Source organism: Emys orbicularis, chromosome 1 (assembly GCF_028017835.1).
Source record: "Emys orbicularis isolate rEmyOrb1 chromosome 1, rEmyOrb1.hap1, whole genome shotgun sequence".
NCBI lineage: Eukaryota > Metazoa > Chordata > Testudines > Emydidae > Emys > Emys orbicularis.
The window spans coordinates 156,899,642-156,914,786 of record NC_088683.1 but is presented as its reverse complement, the minus strand read 5'-3'; the positions used below and the strand labels follow the sequence as shown (position 1 = coordinate 156,914,786).

Below are 15,145 nucleotides of genomic sequence, written 5' to 3'. Positions count from 1 at the left end.
CCCGGAAAATTTGCAAAGCTGCCGGCTTTTTATCCGTCTGTTGGTACGTATGATCATTGCTGGTACTTTTGCTAAAAAGTCAACAAGTTTACTGGCCTCACATCAGAGATTCACCGAAAACTGGCTATAATCACATGACCATAAAGCAGTGCGCTTTACAAAAGGCTTGTTCTGCTTTGTCTCCATTGCAAACACAGAAGGCTCTCCGAAGATGTGTTTGCAGCTCAGTGATCAGAAGACAATGAAAGGGTTAATACTAACTCACTGAGTTGCTGCTGTATGCCAAGGAAGGATAGCTTCCATTTTCAATTGAGTCGACTGGAGATTGTTTGGATAGAGAAGACAAAGGAAGTTGGCCCATAGGATTGTGGGATACTGTTGGTGTACTCCCAGGAGACGAGTCAAGCGGGGCTGCGTCTACATTGCAAAGCAATAGGGCTCAACCCTGGGTCACCGCTTGACCTGGGCTTGAACCCTCCAGCCTTGCAGGGTCCTAGGACTCTAGATCTGAGCCCAAGTCTGAGAGACGTGTGTGTAGACGGAAAAGGGGTTTGGGCTCAAGTCTAAGCCTGAGCCCGGGCTTACACTGCACCGTGCACATACCCTAACTTGTCTAAAACTTGTTCTTTCCCTCTTTTAGCCTCAGATCCTACCCCATTTACACTGAGGTTCACTATGTTAGTCATCCAATCACTGAACCTTTTTGGCGAAAAACAACAACAAAAAAAGGCATTTGAACAATTCGGCCATTGCTGCGTTTTCTGTTATTGTCTTTCCCTCCTCATTGAGTAAATGGGCCTACGCTGTCCTCGACCTCCCTCTTGCTTCTAATATATTTGTAAAATGGTGTCTCAGTACCGTTATGTCCCAAGCTACTTTAATCTCATTGTGTGCTTTGGCCTAATTTTGTCCGTACATGCTTGTGTTGTTTTTTTATACTCATCCTTCATAATTTGACCTAGTAACCATTTTTTGCGTAACTCTTTTTTCAGTTTCAGGTTGTTGAAGATCTCCTGGTTAAGTCAGGGTGATCTCTTACCACACTTCCCATCTTTCCTATGCATTGGGATAGTTTGCTTTTGTGCCCTTAATATGACTTTAAAAAACTGCTACCTCGCCTGAACATTTTTTCCTTTACACTTGCTTCCCAAGGGAGCTTACCTACCAATTCTGAGTTTGCTAAGCTCTGCCTTCTTGAAATCCATTGTCTTTATTCTGCTGTTTTCTCTTCTACCGTTCCTTCAAATCATGAACCCTATCATTTCATGATCACTTTCACTCAAGCTGCCTTCAAGCTTTAAATTCTCAACCAGTTCCTCCCTATTAGTCAGAATCAACTTTGGGACTGCCTCTCCCCTAGTTGCTTCCTCCACCTTCTGTAGTAAACTTGTCTCCAAAGCATTCCAAGAACTTGTTGGATAATCTGTGCCCTGCTAGATTACTTTCCCAATAGATGTCTGGATAGTTGAAGCCCCCCATCACTACCAAGTCCTGTGCTTTGGATGGTTTTGTTAGTAGTTTTAAAAAGGGATTAAAAAGAAAAGGTGCTTGCTAAAGATTAAGCAGTTTGAATTAACCTAGCTAGGAAATTTTCGTGTACATTTTTAACCAGATAACAGTTTCTGGAACCCAGCATTGGAATGAAAGGCTCTTCTATTGTATTATTCTGGGTTCAGATGCTCAAAACCTGCAGATATGCAAAGGTATTTTTGCCAAGATATTCAGGTAATTCTCCATCACTGGCAAACACTTTAATAAAGATTGGATTTAAAAATAAATAAATAAAAATGCTCTAGCTCAAAACAAATCATTTTCGGAAGTTCTATGGCCAGTGTTATACAGGAGGTCAGACTAGATGATCACAATGGTCCTTTCTTTCCTTAGACTCTATGAACTTTTATCTCAGATGTGTCCAATTAGCTCCAATCTAGTTTATAAGAGGGGATGGAGTGTCTCTCTGAGGCAAAGGGAACTAGGGACAGATAGGCCTGGCTGGGGAAAACCCTAGCTTGGGAAGAAGTTTAAGATGGTTTACCAATAAAAACCAAATCACAGGAAAAGGGTAACTTTAGCCCTTATTTTGAGCGTACACACTATGTTAGAAGGATAGGAATGTCAGCTACTTAAAACATTACATATCTACTAATACATTTTAAGAGAGTCTTCTTTTAATTAGACAATAGAAACAACGTTATCCTGGAGCTAGTTAGCAAGAATTAGTAGTTACCTTCACTTGCAGCATGGGTTGGAATTCCCGCACGAGCTTCATTGAAGAGTCATAAATATTACGGCCAATTTTCACCCACTCCATAAGGGGTACAGGGCGAAAATCAGTATGGTACAGCTCAGCATTCAGCCAGGAGGCCAGAAGACCCAGGTTAGGGAGGGTGGCACTCATGCCTACTATCTGTATGCTGTCAAAAACAGGACTTTTCTCCTTTGTCTGTCTATAATTGGTTAAAAGAAAATGAAAATTAATAGAACCCTATGCCAATGTTCTGGTGCAGAATACCAAATCCTATCCATCCAATCCGGGATCCTGATGCTCAAAGGAATACATTGAATATCTTGCAGCAGAAAAATGGATTCCTCTCCTCTCAGCATACATAACTACAAATGTTATATGCTGATCATAACATTACTCATAATTTTAAAAAATGTGGCTACAAGGCTTAGCCTTCGAAGGCACTGACTACACACACTTCTAAATATTTTTTGAAGATTTCCTTGTTATTAATTTTGAGTGTTCAAGTTATGGAATTATGGAAACAAAAGGGGCAGATATATTTTCACTATAACTTTCATAAGCTTAAATATCTTAATCAAATCCACTCCATTTTGTCTCAATTTTAAGCTAAACAATCATAGACTAAGGTTTTAAAAATGGGCTAGACACAGTTAGGTTCCTTATTTAGGAAATTAAATCAGTAGCCTTATTTTCAAGTGATGAGCATTCACTAGCTTCCATTAAATTCAAAGAGAACTAATGGATGCTCAGCACTTCTAAATAAGTGGCCTGATTTGTCAGATGTCTAAATAAGGATGCAAGAACCTAGTTAGACTTTTTTTTTTTTTTTTTTAAGTCTGTGTAAAAACTAGGGCTAAATCACTCACCAAATGCATGGCCCATCAATAACTCTAACCACAGAATACAGGACTGATTTTTTTAAAAGCTTGTCTGCCACCATAGTGTACAATTTTTTTAAAATTACGTATTTCTTAATCCACCACTATGTATGCTCCTGCACATTCTACATGCCTTGCTGGGCATGCGGTTAATGCCCAACACATATACAAAGATGTAATTATTGTGGAGCATCTCAACACAAATTGAGTCCTGGAACTAGATAGATCATGTCTGGTCTGAATTATGTTGAAAAATTTGAATCTCCATTACACATAATTTCCTTTCTTAGAAAGTTCACAAAAGCAACAACTATTCAAAGCCTTCCACTCCAGCTCAGGATGGTTTAACACTTAGAGTAATGAAGGGCTCACTATCGTATTATGGCGTGTAGATGTTTTATGATTTAGTATAGAAGACACTAGTGATCATTGCTTTTTCATCTTTTCCATGTCAAATGGTAATACGCATGTAAGCGGGTAGAATAACTCAGCAGAGAATAGCTGTAGTCAGCTAAGTCTTTTCCTTTGGATATAATGTTTATAATTAAGCAATCAAAATAAACATTTCCTCATTTTGGGGTTCATCCCAATCCTACAACCCCCAAAACAGGATGCCCGATCATACAGTTCTTTCACACATATCAAAACATTTATTGATAGAGAGATCTATTAGATTGTGAAAGTCTCCTAAAGGAGGCAATAGTGGTAGAAACTCTATTGCCTAGGAATGAAAAATTAAACAAGACAAGACACCAGAAAAGAAGAAACAACAAATCCAAAACATTAAAAAAAATTAGCTTACTTTATATTTGAACTTAAAGCTTTATCCCAATTTCTTTTCCAAAAAAGAATGAATTTTACAACAAAACACAAATTAAAAAACACGAGGAAAAAGGTTTTTGACTATAGTGATAGCCTCCTGATGTGATGAGACCTTAATAACTGAGGGATCCTAGATCGGAGTTCTCACCAAATTCCTGGAGCCACTCCATATCTCCAGTAACTCAGAGAACAACCTGAATATTGAAGCTGCTCAGAATTCAGTATTAAAAGACAGACACCCCCAATCTACCCACCTTTTAGCAACTTTCTCTGTAACAAATCGAACTTTGGTCAGCAGGAGTTCCAGCAGATATCCTCGGTGAGAATCTCCCAGCATGTGCAACTCATCCACAACCACCATCCCTGGTGAAAAGAAGCACTACAGATTTAAAATTTTTATTAAAGTTAATGTTTAAAATTAAATATGCACAAGTTAAGAGGGAAGGTACTGTACATCTGGGGTCAGGCTTGAGTTATGATGGATTACAGGTATCAGTTACAAGGATCACGAGCTACATACATATCACATAACCAGCAGAGACCCAGATTGGGTTGCGGGAGTTTTTAAAGTGTCCGTGGATAAGTGGGCTCGGGTACGCCACCCATGGAACGTATTAAAGAGTCCAAGTCAGTATCAGTGTAGCGAATAAGTACATGGGTGGGGTACATCCCTTGGTTCGTCAGGGAAGGAAGTTTCACCAAAGCTCAAAAGCAAGAACAAACCTCCATCACTCCTTCAGCAGCATATTCCATATGAATGGTTGAAATTTACAAAATTCCTGTGCATGCCAGAGACATTTCTGCCGCTTCCTGTCACTGTTTCTCCTCTGATATTAGTGTATGACGCAGATGATCAGTTTCATGACATTTTACCTCCAAAATTTGTTTTGTTTAAAAAAATAGTTAAATTTGACAGTGTGTTTGGTGGAGTCTAGCTAACAGGGCACCCATCTTTCCAACCTCAATATCTCACCAAATTAAGGTTACCCTGAGGGCTTGTCTACAGTTATTCCAGAATGGCTACTCTTCTTTAAATTCATACCCTACCTCAATCCGAATTAATTACAACATCTTTCTAAATTTCCAGACCACACCAAACTTGAGAAATTCTAGATGAAATGAACATTCCCACCTCACTTAGGCCAGGTTTATAATCAAGTTTGCCAGCATATCGACGTAGGTTGGGAAGGTGATTTTTTACCAACATAGCAATGCTGGCAAAAACTCTAGCATAGACGTAGTTGTACTGGTAAAAGAGTGTTTTTACTGGTATAGTTTGTTTCGCTCACCAAACCAGAATAAGTTATACTGGCAAAAGCACCGGTAAAGCGCTCCTAGTGTACACATAGCTGAAGACAGAGAAAAAAGATGCCCCTCCATCCCCCAAGCAACATAAAAGCAAAAAGTCAACTTAACTCTGCCATCTACTGAGAAAGGAGAGGGTGATGACATTCCTACCAGAGTGATGTCTCTAGAACATAACTGGTAGTTTGACCTTTTGCATTAGCCTCTGGCTAGCTGGTGTCCACATAGTCTGTGCCTCTAGGTTGGGGAAGGAAAAAGCGTATTCTCTATTTGCCTCTCTCAACCCCAAGTCTCCTTCCTGGCTGCTGTACAAGCATGTTGAGAGTGAGCGGTGTCTATGTTGCTCTACCCCTTCCCACAGCCTCTGTTTTGGATTCTCTCACCCTGCTGAATAGCACCAATGCTTTCCTCTTATTTTTCTTACAAATTTCCTTAGCAACATCAAAGTGGAATTGACCTGATTCTAGTCATTTTCATTGCTGACCACAGCACAAAGCACTGAATAGAAGCAGGGAAAATAACAATGATCCAATCACTTTTCCATCTGCTATAGTTTGGCAAAACTATGTGCAACAACAGAGGTACTACAGCTGCCTGCAGATTCAGGCAGACACAGCACTGCATTCATTTACACTTGTTTCACATTTATTCTCATTAACCTTATGGCTACTGCAACAGCTTCCTACTAACCAAGGGCAAGTGGGTTTTTCAAGTCCTGCACAGGATTTTTTTATTTTTATTTTTTAAATGAAACAGCAGCACCTCACAGGTCTGTCATGAAGAGACTTCCCGAAGAACAGTCTTAGTCAGATTCCCCAGGAGGGCATGTCTCAAATGTGATGTTTTCTGCTATGCAGTGTTATTCTTGGAGGAATTCTGTGCCAACAAATTAAAAATTCTGCAAAATTCTGCATATTTGATTTGTCAAAATAACACTATATACTTATGCCAGTTTCAATTATTTCGGTAATTTATTTCAAAATACCTGTCAGCAACTAGATCTGTAACAATACAGACACAAAATTTTCCCCAGGGAATATAGTTAAAGAAACCCCTACAACCCAGTTCCTGTTTCTCTGCCCCATCCCCCCACAGAGCCAAGCTGAGGGGCTAGACACCCACATCCCCTCCCCCCAGATCCCAGCTATGGGGCGCCCCACAGCTTAGACACTGGCACCCCCTATCCCCCAGAGCCCAGCCACAGGGCATCCCCACCCAGACATTTGCACCCCCTACCTCCCAGAGCCCAGTCATAAGGTGCCCCCCAGCCCAGACACTCGCGCCCCCTCCTCCCCCAGAGCCCAGCCGCAGGGGACCCTACAGCCCAGACACTCACACCCCCTACCCCTTCCCCCCAGAGCCCAGGGATCCAGAGGGAGAGAAAGACTGATGCTAGGTCCAGGGCTTGTGTGGAGTTTCCTTCACGCCGCCTCCTTCCTTCAGGGCGTGCCAGGAACTGAAGCTGTTGGGAACCCTCCAGCTTCCTCCATCCAGCAGTGTCTTCTATCTGCAAGGTGGGTTCTGCCAGGTCCAGCAGCCCCTAGGGGCAGCCAACAGCTCTGCAGCCCATTTCTGTTGGGGGGGGGGAGGGGGAAGGAAATTCTGCGCAGAACATTAATTTCTGAGCAAATTCTGCATTATGCAGTGGTGCAGAATTCCCCCAAAAGATAGAGTACGGCTGTCTTTTTTATGGGCCAGAACTTCTGTACCTCCTATTGTTATTAAGGCATGACATCCAAGCTCTCAGTATAACCATGTATATGGGAATCTGAGCCGTGCACAAATCAGCCAGGCCTGACAGTCATTTACACATACAATGCTTCTTTCTCCAAGCAGTACCATGGAGGCATCTGTTGAGATTATACTGAAGCCACCAAAGTAGACACAATAGCTCAAACAAAGTGGCTACCATCATCTTTAAAAGAGAAGTAGTCTCCATTGGTTGTGCAAGTCCCAGCATGTAATATTCTTTTTAACTCAGCAACCTGCTGAGCAGTGCAAGCGGGAGGGAGGGGGGTTGTAATCTCTTTAAACTGCATCTCTACTGAAAATGAAGACAACTACAATATGCTCTTTTGTCTGCAAATAATGTGAGACTTTGGGGCTCCTGGCAAGGTGCTCATGTTAATCTGAGGGCTTGTCTACAGTTATTTGAGAATGGCTACTGCTTTTTAAACCCATACCCTACCTTAATCTGAATTAATTTGCAAGTGAAGACAACCCCTGAGTTGCTACAGTTCTTCGGGGCAGCCACAGAAGGTTCAACTTGTTTTTTATATCAAAAATGCTAAAAATCCAGAGATTTTTGAACTTCTACTTTTTAAACTTAATTTTTAAATTACAAACCTACCACTGGTAACACAATACAAACCCACTCCCAGCTGGCACATTTAACAGGAAGGAGGTTTTTCTTTAGTCTGCTCTCCTAAAATTTCTCTAGATTTATTCCTCACATTGATACTAAACAATACTGCAAGAAAACTTCTCCCTTTCCTGTTTACCAAGATGCGAGCAACTGCATAAATTATATAATAATTAAACTCAAATCAAATTGCTCTGAACTGCCTTAGGCAACAGACAGTTCTGCCAGCAGCAGGAATTGAGTTTCTCTCAACAATTTCCAGAGGTAATGTGAGCTGGCAGCAGGGGGTTGACACCAACAAAAGGAACAGCTCAAGTTTCAGATGGAATCCAGCCAGAGCTGCAGTTGTCTCTCAATAATTCATCTCAAAGAATAAAACACTCGATTAAAAAACTAGTCTAAAATTAGAATTAATTAGAGAGTCAAGGTACAATGTTGCAGCATTACAGTAGCTTGATGTTGGCTATATTTAAAGTCATTTTCAGCCTTTGTATTTTCAGGTTTTTATAAAATTTACCTCCAAATATTACCCTTTGGGATGAAATTTGTCATGATTATTTTAAGCCAAAAGTGATTTTTTGTGAGGGTGGCAGAAATTAATTATTTTGCATAACTTTCCAAATAATCAAGTATCAGAAAATGATGTTTTATCATCAGTTAGTCTCAGATTTTTTTTTGCACTTTCAAATAATGCAAGACAATTTTACAAATTTTAATGAGGTAGCAGTAAGTAGACACAAGCTCTGCACAGCTAATCATATACTTATCTGACTCTCCACACCTATATGACCCTCCTTTGGCAATATTTCCCACGAGGACACAAAGAAAGGCATACGGATTGCACTAGAACTAATCAAAAACTGCAGCTATCTTAGCACATTCAAGTACACACACACCCCCACTGGTCGACTGAAAGTATTTATAGCACATAAATCACTGTAGTCTCCAGGGTCCAACATGTGAATATCCACATTGCACGATTACACATGAAGATAGAAAAGTTAGAGGCTGATGATTTTTTCTTACTTTCTTGTCTTTAAGAGCTACCTGGCTGGTACAATGAAAAATTATGGCATGAAATGCTCACAGGTCAGGAAAGTCAAGGGTGAGGGTCTCACAATTTAATATTCATTTAGTTTTCTGTCTTTTCTTGGTTTAAAATCCAAATACTACAGTAACATCACAGGCCAGTGGCAGGGCAGGAGGGATTCTAGATTTAACAATAGTGTATAAAATATCAGCTAGACAAACACAAAGGAAGAATGAATTTTTGATTGTGCTGGGAAAATACAGCTTCCTCCTCACATGCATACAGAATACCCAGAAATTCCTAATGGTTTCACATCTCTTTACATGCATCTTATTTAATAGGCACCACCAAAACCTAGGACCACAGTAATACAGCAAGTCCACAACTGTGAAAGACAGCAGGCTTGCTTCCTATTAAACTACTATTGGAAAAAATAATTTAAGGTTATTGCCCTCCTAGTCACATCAGCCAACACAGATTAGCCTCATCCATAAATTCCAACCAACCAGACCCAGAAAAGCCCCATCTACGAATCCATCCCCACTTCACACCACAAGTGCAATCCATCCATTCCACACATACACATTCCCAGCCACCCATCTGGCACACAGGAGATCTACGAATTCAAAGAAACATCCAGACTCCCTTCACTGTTTAAACCCTACACAAGGGAATCTTCCATGAACATTGACAAGCCCTATCCATGGATTGTCTCCCAGTCACATTGCCCAGCCCAGACAAGCTACAGCGACAAATTCCACCCACTGACCCACCCTCCAGCCATACAGAGCAGCCCGAGTGGATTCCCAAAGCAAGCCTATAAGCAGCAGGATGGAGGGAAGATTGCTCGATTTTCATTGACAGTTCCTCCGTCTCCTGGAGCCTTGAGGACAGTCCCCATTTTCCCTGATTCTCATACACACTCAAGTTGTATAATAAGTGTCCCAGCCCTACTTAAGCTCCCCTTTCTAGATACTCCCTAGGCTGCTGTATTTGGGTCCCACATGCTGGGCCAACATGCTTTTAAACTTCCCTTGGTCTGGACAGGCACCAGCCTCTCTGGCACACGCAGTCTCTCTATCTGGTACCCTTCTGAAATTGGCAATCTGCAGTCCTGCTGCCCTAAGCCTCAAGACCCATGCTAAACACACCCATGACTTCCCAGTAGTTTAAGCACATTCTTTCCTAGAGCTGCAACCTTGTGGGCACTCTGGTTTATAGTTTAACCTCTTCAGGGACATGTGATAGGCAAAGCAAGGTATACTTTGAAGAAGGATTTCTAAAACAAACACCCTTTATTTTAGGCAGCAAAAGAGATACATAGATTTAAGTCAAACCCCACCTATATGTCATTACCTCATCACTCAAGTGTTCTTTGGGATTTGGGTCCTTTCAGGACTCCGACTCCCCTCTGTTGGGCTGCACTCCTCCAGCTCAGGACTTCTCCAAATCATGGCATCTCTCTCTGACCCCTGCACTCAAAAGCATCCCCTCTCACTCAAGAAATCCGCATAGGAGTCCCTCCTCAACTTCTCAGCCTTTGCATTTTTAAATACCTGATCTGACAACTGGTTTCTTTGATCCCCTTCTGGGATTTTCCACTTTCAAACACCGCATTCAAGCTGGAGAAAACTGGTATCACCTAGGATGCAGCCATCTCATTGTTCTGCCAGGTCCCAGCCTGTACACTTACTGATAGTTAAAAACTGTCTCAGTCAGAGAGAGACACCCAGGTGCCACAGCCTGTCTCCTTTGCACAAGAACTACAAGGCAAGAGTAGAGTAAAAATAAGGGCTTAAACATACACAGTGCATATAATCTCAAAACAAAATTCATTAACTGTACACAATAAACATGCTCCTTCATCCTGCAGACAGATCAGGCCCTAGCATCTTACCCAGTGAGTCCATCTTGTTCTCCTCTATGAGTCTATTGATTAGTCCGTTGGCTCTCTCAATGGTGCAGACAGCAACATCTAGTGCTGAGAAACGTCCAGCAGGGGAAGTACTTCCCATATAGCCTTCTACCCGCACACCCACCTCCTGAAACAGAGTCTGTGTGCCAGGGAGACAGAACATTTGTTCACAGAATTAGAATCTTTACTTGCGATCAGCATATGCAGCATACTAAAATCAGCACAGTACACACATCCTAAAACAGACATTCCCAACACTATATCAGATAACCCGACTAAGAGCATGGCTGAGCCAGCTACTGCCTGCTGTCTCCTATTCAACTGTGCGCTTTCTGCCCCACAGCAGAGCAGCCCAAGTTACTGCTCTTTATTGTAATAAACTTTGTACCGAATATGCCTTGTGAAGTATGATTTGAAAATGTATAACTAATTGGTCAAATAATATTATAGTGAAATGTGTGTTGCTACATTATATGTAAAGTTGTGAATGCCCTGTATGACGTTACTAGCACAAGTTCAAACCCACAAAGCCCTGCCTAGACAAGTTGTTAAAGAGACCTATCCTAAAGAAAGGAATATGTGTTTACTACTTTTATGTAAATTGAGGTAAACAGGGTCCTCAAGACAGCAGGGAGGAGGAGATGGCAGGAAACAGAACAATTTGCAATTTAGCAAACACAAGTGGGTGAAGAAAGAGCATGAAGCCCCTTCATCACCAGATTCCATGTCACCTTCCTTACTGCTTAAATACATATTACTTTGAAGGGTAACCTTCCAAAGAATCCACCTCAAAGGTTCACTGGCCTATAAAAGAAAGGGATAGAGGACCCCAAGCTCTCTCTTTCACCTAAGATGACAAAGGCACCAGCACCTTTGGGAGAGATCCTGGCCAAGGAGAGAGTCAGTCACCATCTTGCTGGAAGACTGTGGGTGAGAAAGGCCATCTTAAAGTCTTGAACCAAAACTTGCTGGATTAAGTTTTAGACTTTTAGATGCATGTTTTCACTTTTATTTGCTGGTAACTTCTAACTTTATCTCATACTTGAAATATTTAAACTCCTATCTTCTTCTGTTAATAAATGTGTTTTATTTTTAATCTAAAACAAACAACGCAGTGCTGTGTTTAAACTGAACAATTTGGTAATTCCAATTAAAGTAGCAAATTGTTGAAAATTGACTCCATAGAAGGGCAATGAACCTTAATAACTGAACTGTCCAGGAAAGGGCTGGACACTGCAGAACACATGTTTTGGGGAAAATCCTCAACTGGGAGTGTGTTGGGAGTCACCTGGCAAGTAGTAACCAAAGCTGGTAGAAGCCAAAGTGTGACTGGTACATTGCTGGCAAGCTGCTGGGGTCACAGCTGCTAGACCAGGGCTCCAGCTGTGCACAGACACACAGTGTGTGACCTGTAGGCTGGTTGTGAGCAATCCAGGTTGGGAACTAAAGCAGCAAAGCCTTGTGAGGTGTGCAAAGCAGGCAGTGACCTCACTCTGGTCTGGACTGCACCCCAGAACGTGACAGCCTTATTGTAGGATGAAGTGCACACAGCTGAAGGACAGGTGAGCAGCACCATCACACTGGAAGTTTGTTTCAGAAGAAAACCAGACAAGTATTCCAACAATGTCAAAACATCCTGTTTCAACAGTTTTGGAATAAACATTCACATTTTTTGTTTTGAAATGACCTTTTGTTATATATACACACACACCTTTACCCCCATATAACGCGACCCTATATAACACGAATTCAGATATAACGCAGTAAAGCAGTGCTCCGGGGGGGCGAGGCTGCACACTCCGGCGGATCAAAGCAAGTTCGATATAACGCGGTTTCACCTATAACACGGTAAGATTTTTTGGCTCCCAAGGACAGCTTTATATCGGGGTAGAGGTGTACTATAAATAAATTATACACACACAAATAAAAAACACACAACATAAAAAGTAGAAATTGAAATGAAATGTTTTGATCAACCCAAAATTCCTTCACAGAGACTTTCAATGTTTCGGATTTTGTTCTGATTCGAAACTAAACCAATTTTCAAAATCCTTTGCAAAACAGAATTTCTGTCTTCCACAAAGCTCTATTTCCTCCCTCCCCCCTCCATTTCATACAAATGTTTCCACATGTTTAAGGTTCTGAAAAGGTTTGATTTGACAACTTTGAGCCATACCCCCACACTCCTGTACTCCACTTACCTGCAGGTAATACTTTTTCTCTTTGGCCACAGAGACAAAGGGGAGGATGAACAGAGCTTTCTTATGGGTCTCCAGGACTCTCTTCAAGATGAGTAACTCAGCAACTAGCGTCTTCCCAGCACTAGTAGGAGCTAAAATAACATGATCCAAGAAAAGTGTGTCAAAACTTAAACTGCAAGCGATTAGCTACTGGATGACTCCAGAGGTGGAAACTGCATACAAAGAAAAATATTCAGAAGTGCCTAAATGTCTAAGCCACTTTTTAAAATGGGATTTAGGTGTGTCTGAAAATTTTACTCAGAGACTTTCACTTTAAGGATGCTAGTTCATACCCAGCCCCTGGTCCACAATGACTGAAAGTCATTACCACGTTGGTGGCTGTTCAGTCACCCAAGTAAAACAAGCCAGTGGGTCTCCATCCAGTTCCTAGATGACAGGAAGTGGCAAGATGTGGGATATCCCTGCCACCTGCAGCTCTGGGGAACCGAGGCTGGACTCCCTCCTCATATCTGGAGATGGTCTCATCACAGCAGGTTAGAGGCACATCAGTGGGCTGAGCCCAGTAACTTGCCCTGCTGCAATCTGTGCTGTACCTCCTCTAAGGCAAAGATGATTTCAGCCTCCAGAGATTTCAGCCCAGGACCTTTTAGCAGCAGTAAAATCATTTATTATATTAGTGAAGTTATAGTTAAGGCTACAATTTAGTCACAGAGGTTGCGGAAGTCACAGAAACCACTTCAGCCTGCAGTGGTTGGGACCTGCAGGATTCCCTGCCATCCGCAGCGGCCGGGAGCTGCGGGGAAACCCTGAGCTTCCAGCCGCCGGCGGGGGGACCCCCAAGCTCCAAGCCGGCGGCCCCTGGAGTACCCTGGGGTACCCTGCAGCTCCCAGCCCCCACAGACAGAAGGGGGACCCCACAGTTCCTAGCTGCCACAGCTGTGGGCAAACCCCCAAGCTCCCAGCCGCCTCGAGCCCCCAGAGCTTCAGGTGACAGAGGTATCCTACAGCCCCCAGCTGCTGCAGGCGGCTCCTAGCCCCTGCGTAGCTGCCCTTCTTCAGGCTATATGGGGACCCGCAGATCTTCATTTTGTCATGGATATTTTTAGTAAAAGTCACGGACAGGTCACGGCTTCCATGAATTTTTCTTTTTTGCCCGTTACCTATCCGTGACTTCTACTAAAAATTCCAGGACAAAATCTTAGCCTGTTACAGTGCATGATTCTGTCAGATGTCTGCATACCTGAGTAAACTAGGTTCTTCCCCTCCAGGACTTGTCCAAGCATCAGGCACTCTACTTGCCATTCAAACATATGCACTACTCCCAGACTGTGGTATTTCTCCAGAACTACTTCAGGAAGCCCCCAGCTTGCTAGGAGCAGCTTGTCTGCTTGGTCATCAGGAATATTCATCTGTTGGCATCGCCCTTTGGGAAAAATTCCAACATCAGCAGAGACAGCATAGTGAGTAATATGACACTTAGGCATTATGCACTAAACTTTCAGAAACACAGGAACTGCCATGTTGAATCAGAGCTCTGGTTCATTTTATCAAGGATCCTGTCTCTGACAGTGCCCAAGACCAGCTGCTTCAGAGGAAAGTGGAAGAAACCTTACAGAATAACCTGCCCCCCAAAGTTTCCTCCTAACCTCCCATAGTTAGGAGATTGGGTTATGGCCTGAAGCATGAGAGTTTATATTCCTTCCAAAAATATTGCTTATTCTTTTCATTTTTTCTATTCTAATTCTGGATATTCTTGCCATCCATTTAAATGTCCAGTCCCTCTTGAATTCTGCTAAAGCTCTTGGCCACAACGATCCACAGGCTTATCATACATTGTATGAGTAGTATTTCTTCCCATCAGTTTTTAATTCACCGTGTTTCAATTTCTTTGAATATCTCTAAATCAGGAATTTCTTGTGACCCTTTCTCAGATTACAGATCTACCTACTCTATACATTATTCATTATTTTCTGTGCTTTTATCATCTCCCTTTTTATTTGCCTCCTAAAATATTTTCACTCTCTCTTCATATGAGACCTTTTCTATACCGCAAGCCATTTTCTTTGCCCATCTCTCAACTCCCTGCTTTTTGAGATGGGGTGATTCAATATGAACACAGCTTCCAGTTGAGGGTGATTAAGATACTAATAGCACTATAAGAGAGGCGGGCAAACTATGGCCCGCTCCGGCCGGGGGCGCTGGGTGGGGGGCGGCACCACGCAGCTTGGCCCCACTCCGACGAAGGCGCTGGGTCGGGGGCCGTACCACGCGGCTTGGCCCCACTCCTGTGCTCCGGCTGGGGCGCTGAGTCGGGGGCCGCATCATGTGACTTGGCCCCGCTCCAGCCAGGGGACGCACGATGTGGCTTGGCCCCGCTCTGGCAG

General features: G+C 42.6%; 1 protein-coding gene across 1 annotated transcript in view; it reads right to left on the bottom strand.

The window, feature by feature from the left end:
• POLQ (DNA polymerase theta) overlaps positions 1 to 15,145 on the bottom strand; it is a 159,539-nt gene that overhangs the window by 140,333 nt on the left and 4,061 nt on the right. Inside the window, exons 2-6 of the mRNA XM_065416674.1 lie at positions 14,002 to 14,184; positions 12,762 to 12,892; positions 10,543 to 10,699; positions 4,203 to 4,311; positions 2,228 to 2,447 (exon numbers count right to left, since the gene is read on the bottom strand). Coding sequence (XP_065272746.1) covers positions 2,228 to 2,447; positions 4,203 to 4,311; positions 10,543 to 10,699; positions 12,762 to 12,892; positions 14,002 to 14,184 — 800 coding nt within the window. The remainder of the gene's footprint in view (positions 1 to 2,227; positions 2,448 to 4,202; positions 4,312 to 10,542; positions 10,700 to 12,761; positions 12,893 to 14,001; positions 14,185 to 15,145) is intronic.